Source organism: Semicossyphus pulcher, unplaced genomic scaffold (genome assembly GCF_022749685.1).
Source record: "Semicossyphus pulcher isolate SPU_LCO1_2020_fin unplaced genomic scaffold, fSemPul1.0.p SCAF_3, whole genome shotgun sequence".
NCBI classification, from domain to species: domain Eukaryota; kingdom Metazoa; phylum Chordata; class Actinopteri; order Labriformes; family Labridae; genus Semicossyphus; species Semicossyphus pulcher.
In genome coordinates this window covers 9,580,546-9,607,159 of record NW_027211704.1, presented here as the reverse complement: position 1 = coordinate 9,607,159, position 26,614 = coordinate 9,580,546, and the positions used below count along the sequence as shown (strand labels likewise).

At 41.4% G+C, this 26,614-nt stretch overlaps 2 protein-coding genes across 2 annotated transcripts in view; one reads left to right on the top strand and one right to left on the bottom strand.

Annotated features, from left to right (window-relative positions):
- grip2b (glutamate receptor interacting protein 2b) overlaps positions 1-9,244 on the top strand; it is a 290,436-nt gene extending 281,192 nt beyond the window's left edge. The window contains exons 16-25 of the mRNA XM_069678196.1: positions 368-512; positions 4,447-4,620; positions 4,762-4,785; positions 4,920-5,059; positions 5,191-5,347; positions 6,636-6,750; positions 7,379-7,592; positions 7,759-7,967; positions 8,815-8,961; positions 9,070-9,244. Of these exons, the coding sequence (XP_069534297.1) occupies positions 368-512; positions 4,447-4,620; positions 4,762-4,785; positions 4,920-5,059; positions 5,191-5,347; positions 6,636-6,750; positions 7,379-7,592; positions 7,759-7,967; positions 8,815-8,961; positions 9,070-9,234 (1,490 nt within the window). The 3' untranslated portion in view covers positions 9,235-9,244. The remainder of the gene's footprint in view (positions 1-367; positions 513-4,446; positions 4,621-4,761; positions 4,786-4,919; positions 5,060-5,190; positions 5,348-6,635; positions 6,751-7,378; positions 7,593-7,758; positions 7,968-8,814; positions 8,962-9,069) is intronic.
- An 11,385-nt stretch (positions 9,245-20,629) lies between these two features.
- LOC138605438 (sodium- and chloride-dependent taurine transporter-like) overlaps positions 20,630-26,614 on the bottom strand; it is a 31,623-nt gene continuing 25,638 nt past the window's right edge. The window contains exons 13-15 of the mRNA XM_069677692.1: positions 25,886-25,986; positions 25,357-25,527; positions 20,630-25,031 (exon numbers count right to left, since the gene is read on the bottom strand). Coding sequence (XP_069533793.1) covers positions 24,873-25,031; positions 25,357-25,527; positions 25,886-25,986 — 431 coding nt within the window. The 3' untranslated portion in view covers positions 20,630-24,872. The remainder of the gene's footprint in view (positions 25,032-25,356; positions 25,528-25,885; positions 25,987-26,614) is intronic.

Here is a 26,614-nt window from a genome sequence, read left to right as displayed (position 1 = left end):
AGAGATTATATTTTCATGCTACGTGATGACGAGGCTGACTTCTCCCTGGTTACCATGGAAACTGTGTCTTCCTCACCAGTGTTTTCTTGAGAAGAGTTTTGACCTACTTCTGTGGAAAAATGTGTGTGTGTGTGTGTGTGTGTGTGTGTGTGTGTGTGTGTGTGTGCGTATGCATTTCAAATGAGCACGTAAACAGATTATGCGGTATCATCTAGTAAGCTGAAGTTTTTGAGTGTTTGTGTATGTGATTAACAAGATGCATATCATTTAATCCTTGGAATTTAAACATTAGAATAACCTCAGTGTGTGTGCGTGTGTGTGTGTGTGTGTGTGTGTGTGTGTGTGTGTGTGTGTATGTGTGTCTCAGATGAGCAGGAGACGTCAGGCAGCATCATCTACACAGTGGAGCTGAAGCGGTACGGAGGCCCGCTGGGTATCACCATCTCAGGCACCGAGGAGCCTTTTGACCCTATCACTATATCGGGCCTAACCAAGAGAGGCCTGGCCGAGAGGTACAGCACTCTCACACACACACACACACACACACACATACTCACACACAAACACTCTTTTCTCTGTCACACACCATCTTTGCTTTAAAATCTGGGTTGCGTGTTTGCATTGGGTAAAGCACTACAGTTACAGCGGGGTAAACACTACAAGATAATCAAGCTGATTTTGGGCCTGATTCCCCCTTCAGACAAAAGTCAGCAAAGTCCTGATGTTTTGATGCTTCTAAAGATGATCTCTCCAGATGTTCCTGTGGTGTGAGGGATGTTAAGAGTGATTTTACTTCCCCCGATATGCTCGTCGTGGCCGCACCAATTTCAAATAATAAACATGTTCAATATTTACGATCTGATATCCTGTTGTGTGGGGGGAACCCCGAGGACAGCCGAGCACGCTCTCTGTGGATCTTCACATGGAACCAAACGATAGCCAATCAGGAAGTAAGCTGACGGAAGAAGGAAGCACAACAACCGCAGCCATGGCAGCAAAAGCAAACGTGAAGCATAAAGTAACATGTACAGCCCATGTTCACGCCGTCTCCAACACTTCATTCACAGTGTGTTCTTTTTTCTATCATCACCAATTCTTCCTGCCTGTCGTCCACCATGTTTGTTTACTCTAAAGTCTCGTTTGACTGTGAGAGATTTAGTGAGATTTCCAGCTGTGAGAGTCGGACTGTGTAGAGTGCTGTTTGGGTCATATTGTTGCTCTCCACACACTATAGGAACAAGACTGTTCAATCTATCATTATTTGTCATCATGTATGGGCTCTCTCTCATTTTACACATCTGTTAAGACTTTAAACCTCTTTTTAATGTGGGCCCGGCTTCAGTAAATAAGTAAAACTTTATTTATGTAGCGCTTATAAAACACCAGCTTACAAAGGTTACAAAAGCCACATTTTGTTTTTAAATTTGAATGTGGGTAGACAGAAGAGTCAGCCGAGATTAGATTAGATGATCAGAGTTGTTGTTAGATGATCAGGATGTAAAGTAGACTTTTCATCCACTCTGATCATCTAATCACGGAGTGGGAGGTTGGGATATAACCGCGGTGAGGTCATGCAGCGCTTTATGTGTAAGTAACAGCATCTTGTCGTATGTTCTGGATGTTACAGGAAGCCATTTGAGGGACACAAGAACAGGGGAGATATGGGACTGATGGCTGGTTGTAGTTAATAATCTGGCAGCTGTAAACGATTGACTGAGGCATGTGTAAAGGGAATTACAATAATCTAGTCAGGAGAAAATTAAAGTGTGAATGACTGGTCAAAGATGATTTGTAGCAGTAGATTTAGTATTTGGTTGAAACGGGTCTGTAAACAGTAGTGGTGATGAGCCAGCATGAGTCGTCATCTGCTTCCAGTCAGAGCCTGCAGAGCATCCCACACAGCATGAAGCATGTCACCCGCAGCTTTAAGGTGTTCATGTGGGTGTTCACTATGTTCTTTGTGGAGCAGGTGAGCTGAGTGAGCTCACACAAACAGGCTGCAACCCTTCAACCAACACCAATCCAATCACTTTGACCCAAAACACAAAGTTATTCTATGTAGATTTGTTAAACATTTTTTATGTTAGTGGTTCCTAAATTTACCTGAGCACATGTGATTTCCAATCTTCACCTTTATATCTGTACATGTATGTGCGCAGGAGTAAGTCACATAGTAGATGGTTAATCAGAAGAAACAGCCCTGACAGTGACAGTCCAATCTGCGGTCGAAATATCCTTTGGTGTCAAAGGTCATAACTGTAGATCAAAGGTCATGACATTTTGTCTATTTACTCCCTGGAGGGCAGAAGCGGCTTCAGAAACACAGTTGAAAGGTCAATCCTGTTTAAAACAAAGCTTTGTCACGAGAGAAGAAATGATTATCCTTCATGTTTAAAGCAAACAGACCATCAGGAAGAAGATTGATTATTTCTGTAACGGTTTTTTAATCGCTGTTACCATGGCCACCAGGTTGATGTCAGACCAGGAGATTTGCAGAACGCTGCCTGGAGGTGTCTTTGTTTACATTTTCTACTGTAAAGATTCTCAGTGTGTAATATGTTTGAGTGTTAAAAGTAAGCAGGATGAGAGTTTGTGTCAGAAAACATGAGGTAAGACGTATCACTTTGTCCACAGAGGAGCCAAGATCAACATGAAATGAAAGTTTCTTTTCTTAAAGATAAACAATATATCTCTTTTGTCAGGATTTTTTGTTATCATGGGAACAACATGCAGAAACTTAAACTGAGACAGAAGAAAGAACCGTCTTCGGCTGTCTAATTTAGTCCTCCCTGCCAGCGGGGTAAAAACCTTATTAGGAGAAATAATAGAGAAGAAGCCTGGGGCAATAAATAGAGGGATTCCCCAACGGCAGCCGAGTGAGCAGCAGGTGCTGTGTGACACGGACTGATGACAGATGAGATAATGAGGAACATGAAGTGGTGGAGGGATGGAATTGCAGCGAGAGTCCGCAGCAGAAGATGACATAACGGTTTTCCTGAGTCATAATCGTCCGCTGGTGAATTCAGCTTACATCCAGTCCACTACACAGCGATTACTTCAAAATAAAATGTCAGCTTTTATAACTGAAACACACCCAGGGAGGCAGCCCGCTGCTTACCCCGGCCGCACACACACGCTCTGTGGCCTCGTTTCTTAGAGTCTGTGATGTAATTGTTCTATTTCCTGTCCTAAACTGTTGTCGATAAAGCACTTTGCCTCGGACCTGTTGGCTAAAAGCACGCTATAAATAAACCGGGCTCAGCGTGACACAGAAGAAAGTGCAGGAATACAGATGATGTCAACATCGCTGCATCTGTGGGGCTTGTGGAGATGTTCACACCGTCCCACTTTTTCTTTTCTAACTGTTTGTGTGCCGTGATTTTGTTTTAAAACTAAGTCAGTCCTCAGGCTTTAGTCACGTGGCCATACACTTCCAGAGCGTGTAAATGACGTTTGGATCCATGAGCATTGGTGAAATAAGAACTTAAAATATTTGATGTCTCTTTAAAAGAAGGCCGAACGATAAAGGGACATTTTACCTTGATGCCAGGTTGAAGCCACTCTCTTAAAGAGATAGTTCGTTCTTTTTTTTGTAGTGGGGTTGTATGAGGTAGTTATCAAAAGTAACATACAGTAGATGGGCACGGCCCCTGCTCCAGCACAGAAGCTAAGTTAAACACAGCTGCAGACGAGGTCAGGAGTACCACGTACTTTCGCCACTTAAAAGAATCCTACATATAAACAAATATTTCAGTTTAAGTGCACGCTGTACTTTCATTCTTTGTCAACGCTTCTCATTGACGTCAGGCAGCCCTTTCCCTCGGCACTACGTCTCACTCTGCACATCGGCCCTGTATGACTACACACGCAGCGCACGTATCGGATCAGCTGTTTTGGGTCAGCAGTAGAAAAGAAGAGACAACAAATAAAAGAAAAAATACAATATTATGGAAACAATGAAGTGCCGTTCACAGTGGGGACTAGAGGATGTCTTTTTCCTCTTCATGCAGTGAAGTGTTTTATGCCGTATGTCGGCTGTTTGGGTCAGAAAGTGCCGCTAGCACTAACTGATGTCAAACTTCACTTCTCTGAAGATATCACAGTTGGTGCTTGCTTGTTTTTTTCCGGACTGTCACAGACTTTAACTAGATCTAAATACATGTTAATATTATTTTCCATCGTGACCTGGGAGAGTGAAAACCGTTTTTAGAGTTTTTAGCTCAAAGGATGCTGGGTAGTGTGGTCTTGTTTTAATGGTGTCAAAACATTTGGCAGAAAATCTGCCATTAAAATGTTGAGGATGACATGACACAATTCAGTCAAAGAAATAAGAATTTGTTTTATCCTTGGTCTCATAGTAGATTTTCCTTCGTGTGCATGATTCTGAATTGTATATTTTTTTAGTGAGCCTGTGTGTGTGAATATGTATGTTTCCTGTGTGTTCAGGACAGGAGCTATTCATGTAGGTGATCGGATCCTGGCTATCAACAGCGTCAGTTTAAAAGGCAAACCCCTGAGTGAAGCGATACACCTGCTGCAGATGGCCGGAGAGACGGTCACCCTCAAGATCAAAAAACAGCTCGACAGTAAGAATGAAAGCTTTGCAAGTCTTATGAATATGTTTTTGATGTTTTTTTCACGTCAGATAAAATGGCAGGTTCAAGGGAGTGTTGGAAATTTGAAACTCAAAGATTTGTTGATACAGTATTTTTTACTGTTTGTCTCTCGTAGTGACTTGATATCCAAGCTGGCAATCCAAAGAAACTCAATCTTGTCTGACCACAGGCTCATTGACTCCTGATTACTTTTCCATTTGATACTCATTTTATTAGACAAGCCTGATTGCCAACTTTTTCTGTCTTAGATTTAGAGGAGAGGAAGGCAGCAGAAGCAGAAGACACAACAGAGAATGAGATCAGTGACACTGAGGAGGACGATCTGACGGACAGCCAACAGACGAATAAGCTGTCAGAGCTTTACTCCACGACCATCCCCAGCGTGGACTCTGCCATGGAGTCATGGGACGGCTCAGGGATGGACGCCGGCTATGGCAGCCAGGGTGAGCTTTGGATTAACACTTGTAGCGAGGGAATGAGCAGCAAAACGCATTTAGATTAACTCTTATAAAAAATGGTTCTCCAGCTGCGATCCCCAAAGAGCACTTTTATCTCGTGTCTCGTCCTCCTGCAGGTACGTACAGTCACCAGGCAGCTGGGATCGCCCTCCACCCACATGAGTGGCGCAGTGCCAAACAGCAGCGCAGCACCACGCCTCCTCCTGGACGCAGGAAGAACTACCCCTTCAGTGACGGAGGCTTTAGTGAAGACGACTGGGACAAACCACCGGGGTAAGACAGAACTTGATTAACTTCACTGAATCTTTCTAAATCCAAATTTAGTTTTTAGAATATCTTCAAAGATATTTTTCAAGATGTGCTGTAAAACTTTGTGTGTTTGGTTTCCATTTATTTTGAAAATGTGCCACACCATTCCACTTTGGAATGAGGAATAGGATTTCTACCTTGGAATGTAAAACAAGAATTGGACAAAGCATCTCAGTTTTACAAATATGTAAGAAGAAAAATGGGGCATTTTGGAGCTGAGACGGAACAAAACCATATGTCAACATCAAAAAACACGACAGCATAATAGTCAAGCAAAATGACCAGCAGGAGCCAGTGCATACGAGGAAAATATTCCCTCACAGTTTCTTTACTTAACAGCCATTTTTCAAAAGAATAAACTCAAAGTGCAACATGAATGCAACTACATTAGGGCTCCAAGCAAACATCCACGACCCACAAAAAACAGCCTTGCTACCCACTTTTGGGTCCCAACCCACCAGTTGAGAACCTCTGATTTAGTCAATTACGCTCCCATTTAGAGTCACATAGACCATAAAGCGGGGGAGGATTTAGGGCGGGGCTACTTGTGATTGACAAGTAGCTGCCGTGCCGGCCTGCCGATCAGGACACAAGAGGCCATGCGTAAAGCGATTTTCTTGCACTTTAAATGACTGATTCTATGTCTTCATAATTGTGCTTTCTACCTTATATAAACAGGTGGATTACCTCTAAATCAGATGACTACATTTGGTGGTTCCTTGTGCCACAACAGTTTATGTTGAGGTGGAAATTTGAGTGTAGAGGTTGAGTCATGATGCCAGTGAGACTGACAGTGTATATGTGTGTGTGTGTGTGTCTGTGATGAGTCAGGAGGTTAAGCCTTGTGAGGATAGCAACACTCACTGGGGTTATATAACACTAATGGGGGCGGAGAGATAAAGAGGAAGGATGGTGAGAAAAAATGCAGCTGCACGGTGAAAGTGAATTAATCTTGTCAGTGAAGGACATCCAGTGTTAAAAGATTACTCATGTTGGATTTAAGCAAAACCAATAGGCTGGTCCTTTACTCACACTACTCAGGGCTTTCCTAGGCTTTGTTGATGATGCTGCCTCATTGCTCACACAGATAAAAGAGCACATTTACACCACAGCGACCATTGATTACTACTGTGCTGTTTTAGAGTAAAGAAAAGTTCGTGTTATGAAGGAAAAGTCCAGAATACATATATATATAAGTCATGACCAAGAGGCAGAGGCATGTCTTTTGTTGGTTTGTGTGTGTGTTTCACAGATTTATTGGCCAACAACCAGATGGGATTCTCTTGGATCCAGACGACAGCTTCTGGTGTCAGGCGCTTGAGGACCTGGAGACCTGCGGCCAATCAGAACTTCTCAGAGAGATAGAGGTCCGTTAGCATCTTAGCATCAACCTTGAACTTAAACTTAACTTTAACACCAAACAAATGAACTGTTGGTTATGGTGGCATGTTAGCATTAGTAGGTGCTGAAACCCCTTCCCCATCCAACACAGCTCCAACTGGGTTGGATTCCCTCATGGGGCACCTAGAACAAAAAGGCTGGAAGTTTAGGCATCCATTAAAGATAACAAATATGGGTACTAGATGGGTCTTAAGTGGGCAACCTTCATACATCATGCAGCCCATCAAGGCCATCCAATCTTGGCCTACCGATGTGGGGTCGCCATGAAGATTCAGAGCAAAATTGGCTGGGCCCAAACTGGGTTTCCAAGATGGGTCACGATCGGCCAGTGTGGACCCAGTTGGGCCCCACTTGGACCCATTGGCTTGGTTAAGGCACAGCTCTAAATCCAGCCTTATGTACCCTCATGAAACACCTGATTTAGGCTACATTGTCTTTTGAACCATCGGTAATCACAATTGGATGGTTTAACCACAAAACAACCCACACAGGCAGGAATAGGCACATATGCCCTATACTGATATATTTAGACAGATACATCGACTGTGATGTTCGCATTAGCTGAAGTATATTGGTCTGTTTTGGTTCGTGCAGGCATCCATCATGACGGGGACAGCCATCAGTCTGGGTGTAGACGGTGTCAACAAGCCTCCGCCTGAGCCAATCTTGAGCCACAGCAGGATGAGCCCGCTGCGGAGAAATTCTCTCCTGCACCAGGCCAGCCTGCTGCACCAGAATGCACACCTCCACCAGGGCGCCCACCTGCATGAGGAGGCCCACCTGCATGAAGAGGCCCAACTTCACCAAGGTACTTCTGAGGCATTACTGAAAGAACCACAGTGTCTCTTCAGGCACAGAATATAGGACTAAAAAAAATCTTAAATATAAAACAAAATCTTTCTAGTCAAGGGAAAATTAGCTAAAAAAAATCAACTACTGTATTAATGCAATTCTTAAACCACCCATTCCCCCAGACATCCACCTACACCAGGAGGCCCTTTTCAACCACGAGGCCCACCTGCACCAGGGGGCCCACATGCATCCAGATAACCAATCCCCTCTGATGCACCACGATCCCAAGCCCAAGGCCTCACTGAGAGTATCGGAGAGGACGTGGGAGTCTCGGCGGATCAAAGAGGAGATGCAGGGGATTCTGTCCCCGACGCCTTTGGAGCTGCACAAAGTGAGTTCAACCCAGTCTGAAGAATCTGTCACTGCTTTTGTTCTGGAGTATTTAGGATGCAAGGATTAAGGAAAGTGAGAGCACCATACAGTACACTTTTGTTTCTTAACAGTTTGAAAAGACATTGAGTTTTAACAGTGCTGTGTATTATGTAATAAAGTATAGACTGTACAGTATAATGGCCAATCCCCCCTTGGGCTACTGGTATGCTGGGGGCTACATGTCCTAACATCCCTTGTCGGTTTACAACACTGACGTCATACAAGGGTCTGCTTAAACGTGAACAGCCTAGGGCCGGGACAGAAAATACATTTTTTTAACCCACGGGAGAAAAACATTAAAGTCTGATTGGTTTATTGGCCATCATCCAAAATGTTACAGCCTCTAAATGGTGCCTCATTAAAGATCATACATTATTCATTTATAATGTAATACTGCCTGTTCAGGGTTTTTTGCCAAGCCACAGGTCGTAGTGAAACATCTGGGCTGCATTAACAAAAACAATGCTCATGTTGTATTTGTCCTGTAATGATACTCTGTTGAGCGCTGGTCATTTGAAGAAGTGTTCTCTCAAGTATTTGTCCTGTTTTCAATCAGTAGTATAAGTAAGTATGCAGCATGGGTAAAACCATCTTGTAACATAAAGCTTTAAGGATTTTGAATTTAGTTAATGCCATTCCCCTTCTCCCTCCTGATAGATGAAAAGGAAACTATACAGAAACCTCAGAAGCTCTTATTGCCGCAGAGTCCGTGTTTTAAAAAATGGATGAAAGTCTTGCTATGTTTCCAAAAAGTTTTAATGATGTTCAACCAAAGTTAAGATTCGTCATCGTGTCGTCTCCTGAAGGTAACCGTGATAAAGGACCCGGAGAACGACGACTTTGGCTTCAGCGTGTCGGACGGCTTCTTGGAGAAAGGAGTCTACGTCAACATGATCAGACCTGACGGGCCCGCTGACCGATCTGGGCTCAGACCCTACGACAGGATCCTGCAGGTAAGAGATCTATTCCTCTCTCGGGGTTTTTTGTTAGCGAGCTGATCAACCAAACAGCCGTGTCATTTAGCAGATCAGCTATTACCTGTGCTCTCTGTCTCTGTCCAGGTGAACCACGTGAGAACGAGGGACTTTGACTGCTGCCTGGCGGTTCCTCTGATCACAGAGGCAGGGGACAGACTGGAGCTGGTCATCAGCCGAAACCCAATGGCCAACGACGACGATGACTTAGAGGACAATAACAACACTTTGGACCACCTGTCAGATCTGTAACACACACACACACACACACACACACACTGAAGAACAGGCTGTTTGGTCTCTTGACATGGACATACATGCATTCAATCTGTCACACTCAGGCAGGAGACAAACTGGTGATGAAGCTACATTTACACTCATACACACGGTCGGCCTGCAATAATTCTACTTAAATACAGAGACTGCTACACAACACTTGCATGCTAATGAGGTCGCCCCCTCCCATTCACACTGGGTTGAACTTCTGCCATAGTGTTATTTCAGAAAACCCACCAGAGACCCTCTCCTGAAGCTGGCTCAGAGTCCTCACTGTGTTGTTCCAACATAAACAACCACTTACTTGGCACTTTAACCCTCCATTTCAACTAATTCTGACTCTTCAAATCTTATTTGTACTGAAAACAAATGGATGAAAACCTGCAATTTGAGGTGAGGTCATTTCAGCTGTATTTAATGCCAGGCCACAGGTTTATAGAGATTACTAGTGCTGATGTACCGGAGGGATCTGCCTTATTACATAATACTGTGAGTGGTTCTAGGAAGTCAAACTGTACTGAGAGGCTGCCTCGCTCATATTGCAGATTTAAATTTTAATAAGACTCAGTAGAAGCTTGAGCCAACAGTTTATAAAGTATCTGACTGTGGTTTATACTGAAGTAGCCATCATAGAAGTCCATACTGCTGCTACGAGTCGGCTCAGATCCTGCTGCTCCTGTGCAAGAGCTCTTTCCCATCTGTCGGGTCAAGGTTTCTACACTGGAAATCTCTGCACATCAAACGGTCAGCACTGTAACATTATACAAATCTAAATTAGTGCAATCATACCAAGATGAAGACAATGATGTCATCACAACTGCCAAATTGGTTTTGTTTACTTCAATCATAGAAGGGTAGAGAAAGAAGGGACGGAAGTTAATTGCTTTTGCCAACAGAAGAACATCGTCCTGTTCCATTTGTTTATTTCACTTTGGTTGTCTGTGAGTGCTGGATTCATCTCACCTCAGCTCATTGCTTGCTCATAAAGTCTCAACAATGCGATTTAAATATCGAGAGTCATGACTTGGCTTCAGCGTAATTGCAAATAATAACTATTTATGCCATTGGTGGTGCTGTGTGTACACGCGGAAATTCATTTCCACATTCAGCTTGAGACATTAGTTTAATTACCAAAAACAAACAAGACGCTTAACATGAATGAAGCAGTTTTCTTCGTGGACAAACAGAGCTAAAGCGGGCAGGTTTTAATGAAAATGATAGAAGAAAGGCTAATAGGAACATTATTTATCTGGCAAAGTTTATCCAACAACGTTTTTCTTTACAGTAAACAGACAAACGCGTTATAGAGGCACCATGAGTCATTTCCACTGGCGTGGTTTAAAATTCACCCGCGCAGGCTGTGTCGATAGTTAGGAGAAGTTTTGAATGAGCGCAACTCGAGCAAAAACAGCGTCTTAGAAGAAACGAGAGTTTACATTAACAAGTTGTGATTTACATTGTGTTGGTTTGATGCTTTACACTGCTTGTACTCGTTTAATTTGAGCCTACACCAACAATCTGCAGTTTAGTTGTTTTGACAACATAAGTTATGTGGTATAACTTCCTTCTATCCATGACACATCAACCTAAACCACAGGCTCTTTTCTATGGTCTGTTACCAACCTACTTACAGCTAAAGATCTGAGTTTGGCCTAAATTCTACGTCAATGTTGACTTCTGGTTTCACAAAGTACACAAGCTCCTGGTCCCACAGTCTCCTGGTTGAAAGAGACAGACAGCCTGGCACGTACTCAATTCCACCACGTAGTACAGTCGTAATGACTGACACAGAAAGGTTTATGTGTGGCCGGCACAAATTCTACTTAAACAGTTGAAATATTCAAGTTTCAGTTAGTTAGTGCTTACTTAAACAAAAAAGTTAAACTGATCCATGTACACTTAATAACTTTGTTGCTGTTCCACAAACTGCTGTGATATTGTGTTATCTAAAACTTTTGGTCCGCTGGTAAAAGCTGCCGTGTGAACACAAACCAAACTCGAGGCAAAATGCAACATTGTAACTATTTGGTCTTTGATTCGGATCAAACAAACAGACTTCAGATTCAAAAGCACCCAAAGTGAAACTGTGTCTGAGTCTTTTTTCCATCAGTGTGGCACTTTTAAAACTACAATACCCATGAGTGTTGGCTGCTTTTGTGTTGGAGTCAAAGCCAGTCACAGGCGCGAAGTTAGAGCTGGAGCGAACCAACCAAAATCAATTCAAAAGGGAATTAATTTAGGTTTCTCAACAGCATCATCTGATAGAAAATAACACTATTCCAATCTAATGCAACTTTTAAGATTATTCTCTCTTGTAATCCTTCTGTTAATCTTTGGCGCACATCCAAGCTGCAGATTCATCACTGTGCCTGAAATAGCTCCACCTATTTTGACACTTTTAGGTATTGTAACAAAACAGGTTTTAAGAAATCTGAAACTAACAATTCATGACTTTTCTTGTTCCTCCCACCTCCACTCATCTCCTTTTTGGGTTTGTTTGGTAACAGCAGAGATTCCTCCACTTCCTGTTTTCATGATTTTCTCCTACTCCTGCAAAAAACTCTTTGCCCAAATCATCTGTGGATTAACAGAAATGAGACTCACTATTGCACCCCTCCTCCTGTACTGGGCAGAGTGTGTGTGACAGAGAGTAAGCATGCATACGGGTTGGAAAGGCAAGCACAAGAAAGAGAGTTAAATAATGTTTTACGGTAAGAGCAGAAGCATAAAACGGAGAATGACAGAAAAATACATGTGAGTGCGATGCACGTGTGAAAAAGAGAGAACAGAGAATAGCCTTTGTCCGCTACAGGGTTGGGGAAAAAAATGAGTCAGGAACAATCACAACCTCTGTTCTCTCTCACTGTGTATGTCTCTCTTTCCTCACGTTGTTACATAACACACAGACAGAATCCAGCTGCCCCCTTTGAGACAGCCGTGTGTGTGAGAAAGAAGGAGCCTGTGTGTGTGTGTGCGATGTTTCTATGTATACTATACACGTGCGTTTACATGTATGTATCCCGGGATGTCCGTTTTTTTCCATGTCGAGCATGTATGAGCATGTGTTTGTGCGTGGATGTGGAACAGAGCGTGAGAGCCAGGTGGTGTACATTTCATTGTACAGTGGAGATTTTTTTAGTCGGGATGTGGTCAGTTCAAATTTCCCCTCCTGAGACTGAAAACAGTCCAAACTCTGGAGAAACGTTTTATAAATAACAAAAAAGGGACATTAACTTCTCTCCAAGCACTTACTACAAAAAAGAAGCACACTGTTGAATACCATGCACTGTAAGTATTTTCATGTACAATGGAACAAACATGTCTGAGTGTTTTTTTTACGCAATGTCAAGTGGCCAAAAAAAACAAAGTTTTGTAAAGCAACAAAAAAGATGAAAATGCTGAGAAAAGCCTTCTTAACTGTTCTGTTCATTTTTATGTATGTTTGTATGTGTGGTCATCCATACTCCCTATGCATTTTTGGGTCGAAGGTCAGTTTTAAGCCCAATCCGGAAACGTAAATAAAGTCTTGCTGATGAATTTCTTCCAGTTGTATAATGTTATACAGTTTATGTAACATATTACACGTCTTCAGTTCACCCAATTACTGTGCAAACGTAGGACTGATACAGCAGCATTTTCAAAGTTATGTTAGCAGGCAAAAATGGGATAAAACGGAAACGGTTGCATCCTGTCTTCTCTTTATGGCAGCTCTGGCAGCAGGTCATTACTGTGTGTAACTATAACCACTTCCTGTTGGTGATGGAGCACGTGTTGGTGTTTCTTTAAGTTTTCAATGACTGCCAATCATTCATTCATTATGTTGGAGGATACGTGGATAGCTCCTGCTAGCTAACCGTTGCTTCTGTGTTTGAATGGGTCTGATCATTTGATCAGATTTATTTAGAAAACTACATAGCTGTTCAACTGTTAACTTCCTGCCTGGGGAATACTATAGTTAACAACTGATTATGGTTAGCTAACTTTTAGCCTGTTGATTAGATAATGGTTAACTAGCTGACAAATCTTGTCAGTTAACTGCAGCACCTAGTCAGCTAACTCTTAGCCTCCTCTGTTTAGCTAACCAATAGCCTTCTGCCCAGGAAACTACTACAGTTAGCCAGAGTCTTATATTCTAGATTATAACATGGTTTTGGTGAATACTTGATTCTGATTGGCTGCAGGGTGTCCTTTAATTTCTGACACCTACTAAGAGGTTCCACTGCATAGTCAGTTCACAGTTCTGACTTTATGCATTGGCTACTATCAGTATCTGAAATGAGAAACCATGTCCAAACGTCATACACAGACCTTGGCAAACAATATTGGCCTTCATGCTGTGCATTCATTCCTGATAATGGACTCATTATTGGGCATTATCCCTTACATAGCAAGACCTTATCATAGTGAGCTAACAGAACAGCTAACCAATACTTTCTGCACAGAAAACTACAGTCAAGTGTTGAGTCAAAATACCTGATCAGTTAACCGTTTACTGCCAGAAAACTAGAGTGGACTTCTTATTTAAAATATCTAGTCAGCTAATCATTAGCTTACTGGTTACCTGTACATTTAAGTTGTTATTTGGTGTGCTAATCATTAGCATATATATAGGATAAATTCACTTGGTATTAGCTCACATATGCTTACGTTAACGAGCTAACTACATTGACCTTATGAGTCCCTTGCCATTATTGTTTACAAGAAATCAAGCTTCTTAACTGAACCTCCAGTAAAATGTGGCTGTGACTCAAAGGGAAAATATTTTCTTGTTGCATCATTTCAAAACATTTGTCTTATGATCTGTTGAGGTTTCCAGTCGTCTCATCACATTTCTGGTAAGTCACATGGAACCCTCTACATAAGGTTATTGGATTCATGCAGGCCTGTAACATTTAGAACCTTTTTATTTTTCCGATAAATAATTTCAAAAGATGAGTTTAAAAAATGGGCATCAAATATAGTTGCGATTCCGGATTGGGCCGTTAACGTATGCGTTGATATTGTGTAGTATTTTTTCTTTTTCCAAATTGTGTAAAGTTCTATTCTATGTAAAATAGTATTTTTCTATGACAATACGACTCTTCCGAAACGTGGGAGAAAATACAAAACAAAATGATGAAAGGGAAAATGAAATGTATAACTTTGTTGTTGTTGTCGTTTTGTTTTATTCATTTTCTATGAAATAAAGACTGTACTGCTATACTTCTCTTTTCGAGAAGGACATGAGAAAAGATCAAAAGAAAGAAAAATAAAACATCTAATTTTATGTTTTTTGACCTCTGTCATTATTTGGTGCATCTTTAAATGTGTCTCAATTCAGGGGCTGCATCCTTTGAAGGACACGGTCTACAGAGGATGAGTCATTCGTAGCATGCGTAGATGCTAAAGCCGAACTGAAATAAGACTGTTCTACGGAGGGTTTCCTGTTTGCGGCACCAGCTGTTCCCGCTATTACCCTTGCATCACAAAGCGCTGCTCCGGTCGCCTAGCAACAGGCTGGCTAACTAGCTAACATCACTAGCTTCACGGAACTTAACCTTAACATTTGTTTCGCTAGCTATTCGACTGAGTTGAAACCAAAGACATTTACATTTAAAACGTAGTCCTCAGCCTCTTGAGAGTCCGCCATCTTCTTTGAATTAGCGCGCAATGAATCTCGGGATACATTGGGCCACGAAGGATGCAACCAATGGACCCTTCGTGGCCCGGGAAAAGGAGGATGATTTGTCGGCTGCATCTAACGGAGCCTTTGAGATGGGACAGCCTTCTACGCGCTGCTGTGACGCAATTGGCCAGTAAGTTTGGTTCTTTGCCCATGATGATGGCACAAAGAGCCACTGGAGTACAAAATAAAGGGGCACAAACTATCAAGTTATAAATCTTATCACATGTTTCTACCACTTAATCCTATGCTGCATATAATGTCTGTAAACTTGCAAAAACAAACATGCTTAAGAAACTTTTGCTGAATTTCACAGGAAGATTACTTCTTGTTCCTGAGGGTTTTGGTGGAAACAGGCTGTGTGTGCCTGTATGCATGGAGATGTGTAAGTATGTATTTGCATGTACTGCACAGATGTTGGGGAAAAAAGTGCTCTGATTCTATTTTCTTGTCTTTGTGGGAAAATGTGTGTACACGTGATCTTTCTCTCTCCCAGTCTGCAGAATAACATGGTCCAGTTTGTGTGTACTGTCATGTACTGTACATTCTGCGTCTGCTGACTTAATTATCCCCAAGTGTTTACTGTTACATAACTGGTCCAAGACACACAGCACACATGAAATACACGCACACACAAGCACAGCAGTAACACGTGGAAAAGAAGTTAAGCGCCCGATGCACTTTTTATGCATATTCAGACCAGTGGCAGGATTATTGTGAAGAGGGGGGTCATTACATTTTAAGGGGCAGGCACAATAAATCTGTACTTTGAACTGCACCAGAATACAAAGCTGGGCCTACTGTGTGTCTCGCCTGTAGCCTGCAGCCTTACAGAGATATTAAAGTTATAGAAAGAAAAGAGGAATGACCCGGTAACATTTCTGCTATTTTCTGTATGTAACTGTAAAGGTAAGTAGGATTTTTCTTTGCATTTTGTCAACAACACATTCAAACTGGGCCCGTCCTCCCGGGCTCTTAGTCACCAGAAGCTCACTCTCACTCTCTCTAACACCGACAGCATCACGGTTACCTTTGTGCTACCATGATGACCACCGGTTAGCTTGTCCTACCCGGTTTGAGGCACCTACCTGTCCAACAGAAAGAAGGCCAACTCTGCATCGCTCTCTCGCCATGTTCGCCGGTCTGAATGGGGCCCAGCTGCTAATTTGAACCACTCCCACTCTCACCTATACGCTGTGATTGGCTCAGGGAACCACAACAGCGCCCCTCCTGAAAACGTCCCGTGCAAAGCAAAACAACAGAATAGATGCAGAGGGAAGGGTCTCACAAGGGTCTGCACACACACTCACCAACATAGAGGCCCATAAGTGATGATTTATATTATATTATATTTGTAAAAGTCTATATTTTATTTTTCTAGGAATATCCTTCTTATTATACGTTTAAGAAACACTTTGTAACCTGAAAGATTGTATAACGAGTGTTATGCAGCAATTTGCTCTAACAAACCAAAAAACACGCCTCTGTACGACCACTAATAACTGCAAACTGGGTTAATTATAGTCCAGGAAAAGATTCAGAAGGAGGGCACAGAGGTCATCAAGGGTGTGTGCACCCTTACACACACAAACTCACACACAAGTATGGGTCCCACTAACTAACATGCACAGAAACAAGCCAATACAGAAGCAACATATTCTGTCTCTGGACTGTATGAGTCATTTTGATCTTTACTTTAACCATAAAAGAAACCGAAAGAGGCGACCCTGAACAGGCCGTTAGACACAAATACAGCTGTGATCGTAGACTGTATTTTAAAAGTGGACATACCTTCTTTGTTTCAAAAGAGGAGGAAATGCAGAAGTGTCTCAAACCTGCATTCGTTCTTAAGGCCTGCAGGGGGCGACTCCACTGGTTGCAAGGAGAAGTCAGATTGCGTAGAAATCTGAGAAAAATGGTCCTCTTGATTTATTCTCTCAGTGAAAATTTTCCTAATGAGTTTATGGTCTCAATCTCTCGTTTCAAGTCTTCTTCAATTCAGCATGATGTTCATTTAAGTAATTATGCAGGGGAGGGTTCAGGGGGGTGATTGACAAGTCGCCACCATGGCCACCTGTCAACCAGGATAGAGATGTAGCTATATCCAAATACATTTCATCTTCTCATATATCTCATGGTGGCTACGTTCATTAATATACGTCCAAGAGTTGGTATTTGACGTCTTTAGATTAGAAGCGTTAGACATTTGTAGGTGGCTTGAGTAGCTGGTTCCGTTGGGGCTTGAAGATGAGGCACATGAGTTGAAGCCGACTGATGGCAGGTAAAAAAAGATGGCAAAATCTAGTGTCAAAGAGGCCGCACATGTCCGTACGTAGCCCTCTGTACAGTAGTTAGCACTAAGTGGGCTTCAGAGTGGGGGACTGGATGTGCTGAATGGGGGTAAACAGGGGAAAAATCGGCAAAACAAATGGAAAAAGTAGTCCCTCGGGCCCGTACCAAGAATCCACAACATCCTGGGATCAAAACATTTGATGTTCTCATCATCCCTCACTTTCTGCCCTTCTTTTATTTCCTGTTCAAGTCTATTTTTGACCGTAGAACAAAAGGCGAAAGTCCCATGAAACGCTAATCTTAAAAACACTTTTTGCTCTGTTTGAAGGCCAAAAAACTGTCATGAGGATAAAACAGAGGAAAACAGAATTCGCAGCAAGGAAGAGGCTATTCTTGGAGCTGTTGGGCTGAGAATGGAAATGTCAGCGTTGTGTTTCTTTCTCTGGAGTGCCAGTTATTTAAAGCTCAGACTGCGGCAGTGAAACAAGCTGCAAAATTAACAGTCATATTGTTAAATGAGCCACCAAGCTCCTGTGTTCCTGCTGGGTATCGTTCGTCACACAGAAGCAATAATCATGGTGGTATTTGTGGACTTATCATTGCAATGTTATTAATCAAGAGATAATAAGGAACAAAGACCTGCGATGGGTTTGCTTTGTGCATAAAAGAGCCTCCATCTTGATTACTGATTACTTAGTGTCATGCACAAACAAGCTATTTAAAAAAGTCAACACTTTCATGGAGTCAGTTCATCCAACGTCAAAAACAAGGCTCCTGTAACCACAGCTTTTACAGTGTGGGAAAATTAGCTGTGTTCAGTCCCCAGCTCCTAATAATCACCAGCATGTCTGAGCCTTTTATTTCCCTCTTGTGAATGTTTGGGTCAAAATATTCTATAAACTGGAGCAGCTTCCTGCAGCTTCACAGAGCCGCTTACTGCCATTATTTCAGAGCACGCAGACTACTTTGGAAGGATTTGTTTGTTTGTTTGTGCTGTTTTTCCTCCTGTTTTTAGAAGTTAAGCGCTTAGGTAAGTGACTGTGTTTATTTCTGTTTGGTTAGGTAAGCATAGGTTGGGTTGTTTCGGCTCTCTTTCCGTGGGTTGTGATGCCACCATGAAGCAAACACGAGCTCTCAACTTGGAGAAAAATAAGAACTTACTCACCCAAACAGCTGGCATGTTTTCATATCAGATTATTCCCAACAAACAAAAAAAGGTGATCAAGACAAAGGTGATGAAAAAGCAGAGCCAGCATGTCATGAAGGGGCCTAGCCAATCATAGCAGCTCATCTGCAGCTCCTCAGACAACCACTGCGCAACAGCAGATTTTACACAACAACAAGCTCGAGTTTTAGCTCTTATGAAAGTGTGTAAAACATTTATATTTAATAGATTCATGTTATAGCAACCGAGAAAAGTTTCTGATGCATAAAATGAAGTATGAAGTATTATCTCATTATTTTGATTGCTTTTTTTAATGATAAGCGTTTTATTGCTGTAAAACAAGTGAGAACTTAAACTCTGCTGATTGGCCAGCTCTTAAAAAAGAACCTTTGCTAACATTGTTGTGGTTCTTTAGTGCAAAGAAAGATAACAGTGAGCATTGATGGAAGAAACCATCAACTTTATTAACATTTTATATGAATGTCTAGTCAGGGTTGATGGTAAATGTGGTCAACTGAAGCAATAAATTCCTCAGTGCTGCTATAATGACTTAGAAAGCTGAGTGTTCCTGCTCTTAGAGCCGAGTCAAAGTATGGGGCATCAGTGGCAACCCGGCTAAGTAGCAGCGATTTAGTATTCACTAGCTGAAATGCTGTCTTCAGATTTTAATATTTACTTTAATGCTTACAGTCTGGATGCATGGTACCCACTGCAGTGCTGGCCTGTTACTGTGAGTCCCGTGGAGCCCTTCTTTTGATTACTTTCACATCTTTTAGGGAGCTGGCAGCTTTGAATGTGCAGGAATGCAGCCTCCTGTGTTGGCAGGGCTACCTTAAATCTTGTATTACAGGCTTTGTAGGATTAGACTTTATTATGTTGTCGAGGGGATTTAGGTACATAAGTCCCTCGAGTTGGGAAATTGAACTTGAATGGAAGGACCGGTGTGTGTGTGCACTTACATACATTTACTGCACGGTACCTCCAAAATGTTAACAATAATCCAGAACGCATTTTCTGAAGACAAATTTTTTATTAAGAAATAAAAAAAGTTTTACACCTTTGTAAAACCTGTTCAAACACATATTTTTTTCTCGTTTTTTCTAGCTTACAGGTTGGCAATAGAAATAAAAAATAAAAGCTTTCAAATTCTTTTTAAAAATGTTTTTTTCTTCACCAAGAATTAAAAACATTTTCCCATGTACATTCTCATAAAAGGAAGGGCTGGTATACAGTATAATGCAGGAAAGACAGAGGCATTGTCATTGGAGACCATGATCAGAATGAGTCTGACATGAGAGAGGAAGGAGAGGACGAGCAGGACTCCATTTCCCAGAGGCCTCAGCGCTGAGATCCTCGTCATTTAAGGAGGTTTATTTTAGACTCTTCAATTGTTGGAATATTGTTCTTAGGAGTCCAAATGGAAAATGGCAAAATTGTAGATAGGTTACTTTTATAACCCTGGTTCTCTGAGTGAGGACGACTTTTTTCTTCTGTCAAAAGAACGGAGGGATCTCTGCATTCAGGATTCTGCCAGGAAATGGAGCCCCGTTTATCTTCCTTGGCAGCCACACAGAGTCACAGAGTGACGTCAATGATGAAAAAGATTTTGTGTCACCTCTACACAACCCAAAGATCACGTCTGATTGGTCTAATGTCGCATCTATGTCACAGAAACAGACACACAGATTCTGAGTCCTGCAGATATGGTGCTGTTGTCATAACAGCAGTGAACACGATGTAGGCAACATGGAATCTGAAATCAGGCTATCTGTTCCTGTGCAGATGGAGTTTGGTGTCTCACTATCTTTGATAAAGCACTAAGGTTGAAGGGTTTGACTGAAATGAAATGTCTGAAAAAGCAGGATGTAGAAATTGCATACAAGGTTTCAAAGTAAAGCCCACTTTGATATGGTGTAATCTGGTTTTTATTGGATTTACTGCTCTTGTTGCTAAGGGGCCGGCTTCCCAAAAGCAGCCAAAATGACTCAAAGATATTTGATCCATCAGAGGAAAATGAGACTTTCAAGCCTTATAAGATTTTGCACACATCGCTGATGATGTGTTTTTGATTGAAATTGGTGAACTTTGGTGTTGGCGTGCCGTTGGAAAGCTGCCTGATTTTTTAGCAAAACAGCAGTAATGACATAAACATACGCAGGTAGAAAGATGGTGGGCTTAGTGGCAGTGTTACTGTGTTTCATCCCCCTCACAAAGTCACAACTTAGAGTCTGTCACAAAAATCAAAAACTGCATTTCGCAAAGAAATTTAGTTTAATGTGACAAAGTTTACAAATCATTTTATTCTCAGTGCATTTCAAACCACAAGATCTTCGATGGAATAGTGGTCTAGTTTGGTTTCGTCCCACACTGCGGAGCATTTTGTGGCAGCTTTTAATTTAACTGGACCCTGAAGATTAAACTTTTCTTCTTCAAGAATTCACAGGCTTCGTCTGACTTCAAAGGTTAGTACGACCTCTTTGAAAAAACAGCATGAAAAATAAAAGTATTCTACAAAGTATTGCACGTAACAAATTGTAGCTTTTTTTTTTTTGTTTGCTTTTTGATTGATAGTTGTACATGTTACTCCAATGACAGAGGTTCAAATACACTATATTTGGAATACAAAAGGCATTGTGACAGACAAACGATCAAAAACAAAATAAGACAAGAAACTACTGAATTCAATAAAACAAGATCAACGGAAATAAAAAGAAGTTAATCATCTTTTTTTTTCACCCTAAAAAATAAATCTTCAGAAACTTTTACATCCACCCGCAGGTGACTTTCACATTTCAACATTCGGCGGTAAAAACTTGTGCATCGCTAATGCATCGATTCTTTTGCAAATTCATTATCTTTGAGAAAAAAAAACGGGTTAGCTTAGCTTAACGGAAGGGTTACGTAGGCTAACTGACGGGGAGTGTAAGAAGGCAGAGGGACTGGTACATACTGGGAGTATACACAGAGAGGCAGAATAATCTGATAAATGACTGCATTAGTTTTTATTTCTGGTCCCTGTTTCCCCACAAAGGATCTTTGCACGTTTCAATATGCCTACGTTCATACTTTTAACTTTTTGCTGACAGATTTATAATTTCAAAGTTTGCTGTTAACAGATATTAGTTCCTAGAATAGTCACCCATAACCTTAACACTAATGCACTTTTTTTAAAGCTTGGTGCAAACATCCTTCCGGGGGAATCAAGAACCAGATCTGTACAAAAGTTAACGATTAAAATGAAGCGTTGTATTAAAATGGGAGGTCTGCAATGGGAGCTTAACTGTACAAAGACGACTTATATAGGAAAAGTTTGTTACTGTATGAAAATAGATGTCTGCTGTGGATTTGGTTTCACAAATCCCTTTTAATGATATGAACTACTTTATTCTATTCAAAGAAATAAACAGACAAAGAGCTTACACGAAACACACAATGAGGCCCTGGTCTCACAAGTACTTCTGATGTGATGTTGTTGGTCTAATTCCTGCGATGCATGTGTTGTGGTGTGTTATAGTATATATGATGTGGGTTCATGTTTATTGATGTTTTGATCCTTTTTAATATGTCTGATTTTGGGAGAACAGAAGCACCAAAAGCTCAAAACTTTAAATGTTTAAACAACATTCACATTTTTTTTTTTCACCAGGAGGCCAATGAGACCCTGAATAAAAAGATGGCAGTGTTTCTTTCTTTTCTTTTTTTGGCCTCATCATTTGATATGAAGTCCAAATTATACAAATAAGGTGCAATAAAAAATCACTTTGACTCACTCTCTCTGTGTTTTTGCGTCTGATTGTGGATAAATTAGGCAGTTAAGGTGTGTGATTTTCCATTCAGTGTGACAAAGAACCGATCTGTTGGCCTTCCAAGCTGCACAAAAACATCAATTTTGATTGCTACCGTTAAACTTTAGCTCTTTGTCACCCACAGTTATGAGTCTAATTTTTTGGACGCTGGGTTAATGCAGCTTTACAGTAGATAAAAGCACTACAGAGAAGGTCCTGAGTGGATGGTCGCTGGTGACACATACACATGGGAAACCCCGTTGTTACACAGACATGTTAAAGTGAAGGTAACAGTTGTCATACTTCTCAGATAGTCTGCTTTGCTCTGTTGTCGATGGTTCACATGGTCAGTATTATGGCCCTCTATCATCATGAAGAATGTGGTGTAGTATTACAAAAATCAGCCAGAGTTAAAGATACAGTTTGTTGATGTATCAAAGGGTTCATTTTCTCATTAGACCAATGATTGACAGAGTTTGGACAAAGCTGTTTTTAATGGGTCAACTGGTGTTTTATGGTCCGCTGCAACATTTATTTACAAAATGACAAAAAGCTGCACATTTTTGAGAAGCTGGAACCAGCTAAAGTTCGACATTTTAGCCTGCAAATACTATCAAAAGATTTGTGATGATTTTTCTTGCTATCGATTAATCGTTGCAGCTCTAATTTATAGATTAATTGAGGTCCCTTGTGTGAAACAAACCTCTTTAGCTCTCATTACAGTGGAGCTAAAGTAACATGGCGACCGTTAAAAAACACATGACCAAACTCTGTCATCCATCGGCTCTGATTGGTCTGCAGCCAGCTGCCGTGTTTCACAGTGGAAAGCAGTTTGACACTCGGACGAGCGGACAGTCTGACGCTGGCTGATTAGTTGGGATTGCCACCCAACCATTGGTTGCTCTGAGTCAATGAGGTGGTGACATGTTGTTTAACCATTGACAGTGCCCTGTCTGGCTGAATTTGTCCAAATTAAATACTGTCCCCTGGTATTTACAGAAGAAAAAAAAGCTATAAACCCCCAACGCCTACAAACCTACAGATGGAGCCATTGTAGAATTCCCATTTTTTTTTTGTACTGTACATTGAACTGCTCGTTGAATGTTTGGCCCACACCCCCACAAGAGAAAGTATTTGAGAAAAAACTGTTGCATTGTTTGTTTGTGTGACGCAAACACAAAGGTGTTGGCAGGACAAATGCATGATGAGGTCTATTACTACAATGGCTGCCACTGTAAATGTATGATTTGTATAATAGCTTAGTATTTTCACCAGATGAAAGAAGTGTTCCTTCTTCTATGTAAAACTACAGCAATTATCACCAATAGTGAATACCAATAACATTATAGTCTTAATAAAAAAATCTAAACATTGACAGAGGAAAATCTAGTAATAATGTAACTTCCTCTGTAGAAAATGAAACAAATCCAATCCAAAAATGTAAGCCGAGTGCCTAGTGCAGTCACTAATGTACTGTAAACTGGTCTAGGACAGAGAAAGATAGATAGAGAGATAGATATAGATAGACTGATTAGCTACTACTGTACAGTACGCCACAGACAACACACTCAAGGGTTCAACCTCCACAATTCAAATCCTTTCAGATACCTCTCTCTTTGTGCCCGACACAGTGCTCGTTCTCTCTTTGACCCATAGTTTACAGCTATGGAAGGTGGGGATACTCATGCTAAGGTGCGTTTAAGGTCCAGGATCCTGGTTTGTATAAGGGTCGTCGGCTATCATGGCTATGTCAGCAATACATTTGATTAGTCAAGTTTGGATGTTAGAGCAGTAGTTATCAATAGAAGTGTCTTTGATCTGAGACACCGTACCTGCAACAGCCACATTTTGAAACCGGGGTCCATAAGTTTGGTCAAGTTTGCTCGATAAAACATTTCCAAGTGCAGCTGAGGGTGTGTTCAGACCAAAGTTAAGCAAATTGTTTTGCATGACAAAGTTTATAGACGCGGTCAAGAGAGGAGATGCAAACGTCCTCATTCGCTTATTTGCGTTGGTTGATAAAAATTTTACTTGGGCAAGACATTTGCATGAGGCTGCGTGAGAACACGAGGACAATATCTGCTTTCCTTTTGGCCCGCACGCACCTTAACTGAGACATGGGTAAAAAAAAACTACTTTTACTTGTTTTTTAGTGGGCCTCTGCCAAGCACAGTGGAACAGGAGCAGGCACATGCCCAAAGGTTGGTTCATGGTCCAAACAGCTGGTACATTTTCCAAGAACGGCCCAAAAAAAGCTGCTTTTGGTGGTCTGTGATCAAAGAAGTAAATCTATTTTCATATTGTGGCTACAAAAAGGTCGTTTGATGTCAAGATTTAAAAACCACTTCCTTCTTTTTTCTAGAACAGCTGCTTTTATGTGATATCTATTGGACCAGAGGCAGGTGCGTATCTGCCTTCAAACAAGACAGGAAGTGTAGTCATGAGAATATTACAAATAGGGGGAAACAAAACAGCCAGTGAGTCATTCAGAAATAGATTTGAAATGTGATTGCTACCCTAATAAGAAAACCACCAAACTACTTCCAAAGTATTCCTAAAAGATTTGAACGGGAACATTTTTTTTTTCCTTAAAACCCTTATCAGTCCACCAGACAGACAGAGAGACAGAAAGCTAGCTAGCTTTAGAAGCATTTCGGAGGACAGGAGAGGAGAGGAGAGCGATCTCATGGAGAGCCTCCGCCTCACTCCTTTACATCATGGTTTCTACGATGGTGTGGGTGGGGGCCTTCATCAGTAGGCCCTTGTTCCCGTTGGGGTCCAGGGGGCAGGAGAGCTCCTTGAGGCCACGGTGGTCTGCGGGGCGAGAGCTGGCCCCGCCGCGAACCGGGGCTGCCACCGCCTTGATCCTCTGCAAGAAGGAAGAGGGATTGGATATGTGTGAGAGAATGAGGGAGAGAGTGAAGGTAAGAGAAAGTTAGGAATGGGAGGGATGGGTAGGGAAAGTGCAAAACAGAAATAAAAAAAGGTGAGAACAAGAAACAACTTATTTGCCTTTGAAATGATGATTTAAATGTCATTCCAGCCTAAATCCCAATTCATCAACGTTGACCAAGCTGCTGTATTTGACAAGCGAAATGAGCCTAAATTTAACGTCTGATCTGAACTTCCCTCAAAGACCCACAGAAGCGATTTGACATCTACACAGCTGGCTACCAGATGGTTCCTCCACTCACCTCAATGAGCGGCCCATCAGATCGGATGATCTTGATGACGACCACCATGGGGATGCAGATCATGGAGGCCAAGGCCAGAGTCCAACCTATTCCGACGGCCCAGTCAGGATACTCGTAGATCTTGTTGTACGTCAATGGCTTGTATTTAACCAAGGAGAAGATAAAGCAGCCCTGCAGAGGAAGAGGAGCACGTTTATTATCTGGTCATTATGGTTTGTGTCTGGTTATTTAGATTCATCAAATATGTTTTAACAAATATACTTTAAAACTGCTTTTTTCAACATATTGTAACTAGTAAAGAAGCAATGAATTTGTTGGACATAACATTTTTTTTATCCAGCCGTTGCAGAGCCGTAACGTTTATAATAAAGGTTTAAGGCAAATACTGCATAAAGAAATTGTTTTTAAGAAACATGAAGCACATGACCAACCATGATGACATTAGCAACATTTTCAGGAAGCAGAAGTATTGTTGTAGCACAGAGAGGAAGATAAACTGTTGAGGTCAGCTGGTGATTATGTCTCTTACCATGCACAGTAAAGGAGTGATAACAGTCCAGCTCCATTTCATCCAAGCATTTGGTCTGTAGCCCATCATGTCCTCAAGAGCATCATAGAAATTATCAACGCCTGTGAACACAGTCAAATACCTCCAGTTTAATTTTTGCAAGTAAGAAGTAACTGAATACACCCAGAAGACTTTCCACAGCGATAAAAAGGCAAGAAAATGTGTGCTGCATTCTTCAAACGAAGATGGCATTTAAAGTTATTTACATAAGGCATAGAAAAAGACACAAGTAGAAGGTTAGTGTTGTTAAAAATGTGGCAAAACAGGAGCAGACAGATCTATCGTGGCTATTTTTTCTAAGTAAATGCTGTTTAAATTAATGTAGAGACGTCTTAACGTCAAAGTCAGAGCATGGAGAGATTAAAGGGAATATATTACATGTATTAATTTCGCTTAAAGCTACAGTGAGGAACTTTTGGTTTGTGTTGATTTGGCGCCCCCTGTGGACAAAGCTGTACCGCTTATCTCTTTGCTAATTTTGTTCTGTTCATGCTTAAGTGGTGGTTTTCAAGAAAAAATCTCATCCTGCTTTCTTTAACAGTCATATGTATCACTCACTTAAAATTTTTGCCCTGGAAAATAAACAAAGGCGGCGTGCAGCTAACTGCTTCAATTGGCACCTACCCCCCGCTAGCGGTTTCAGGCATTAAAAATAACTATATAGAAATAATCAATCTTGTTGCTGATGGT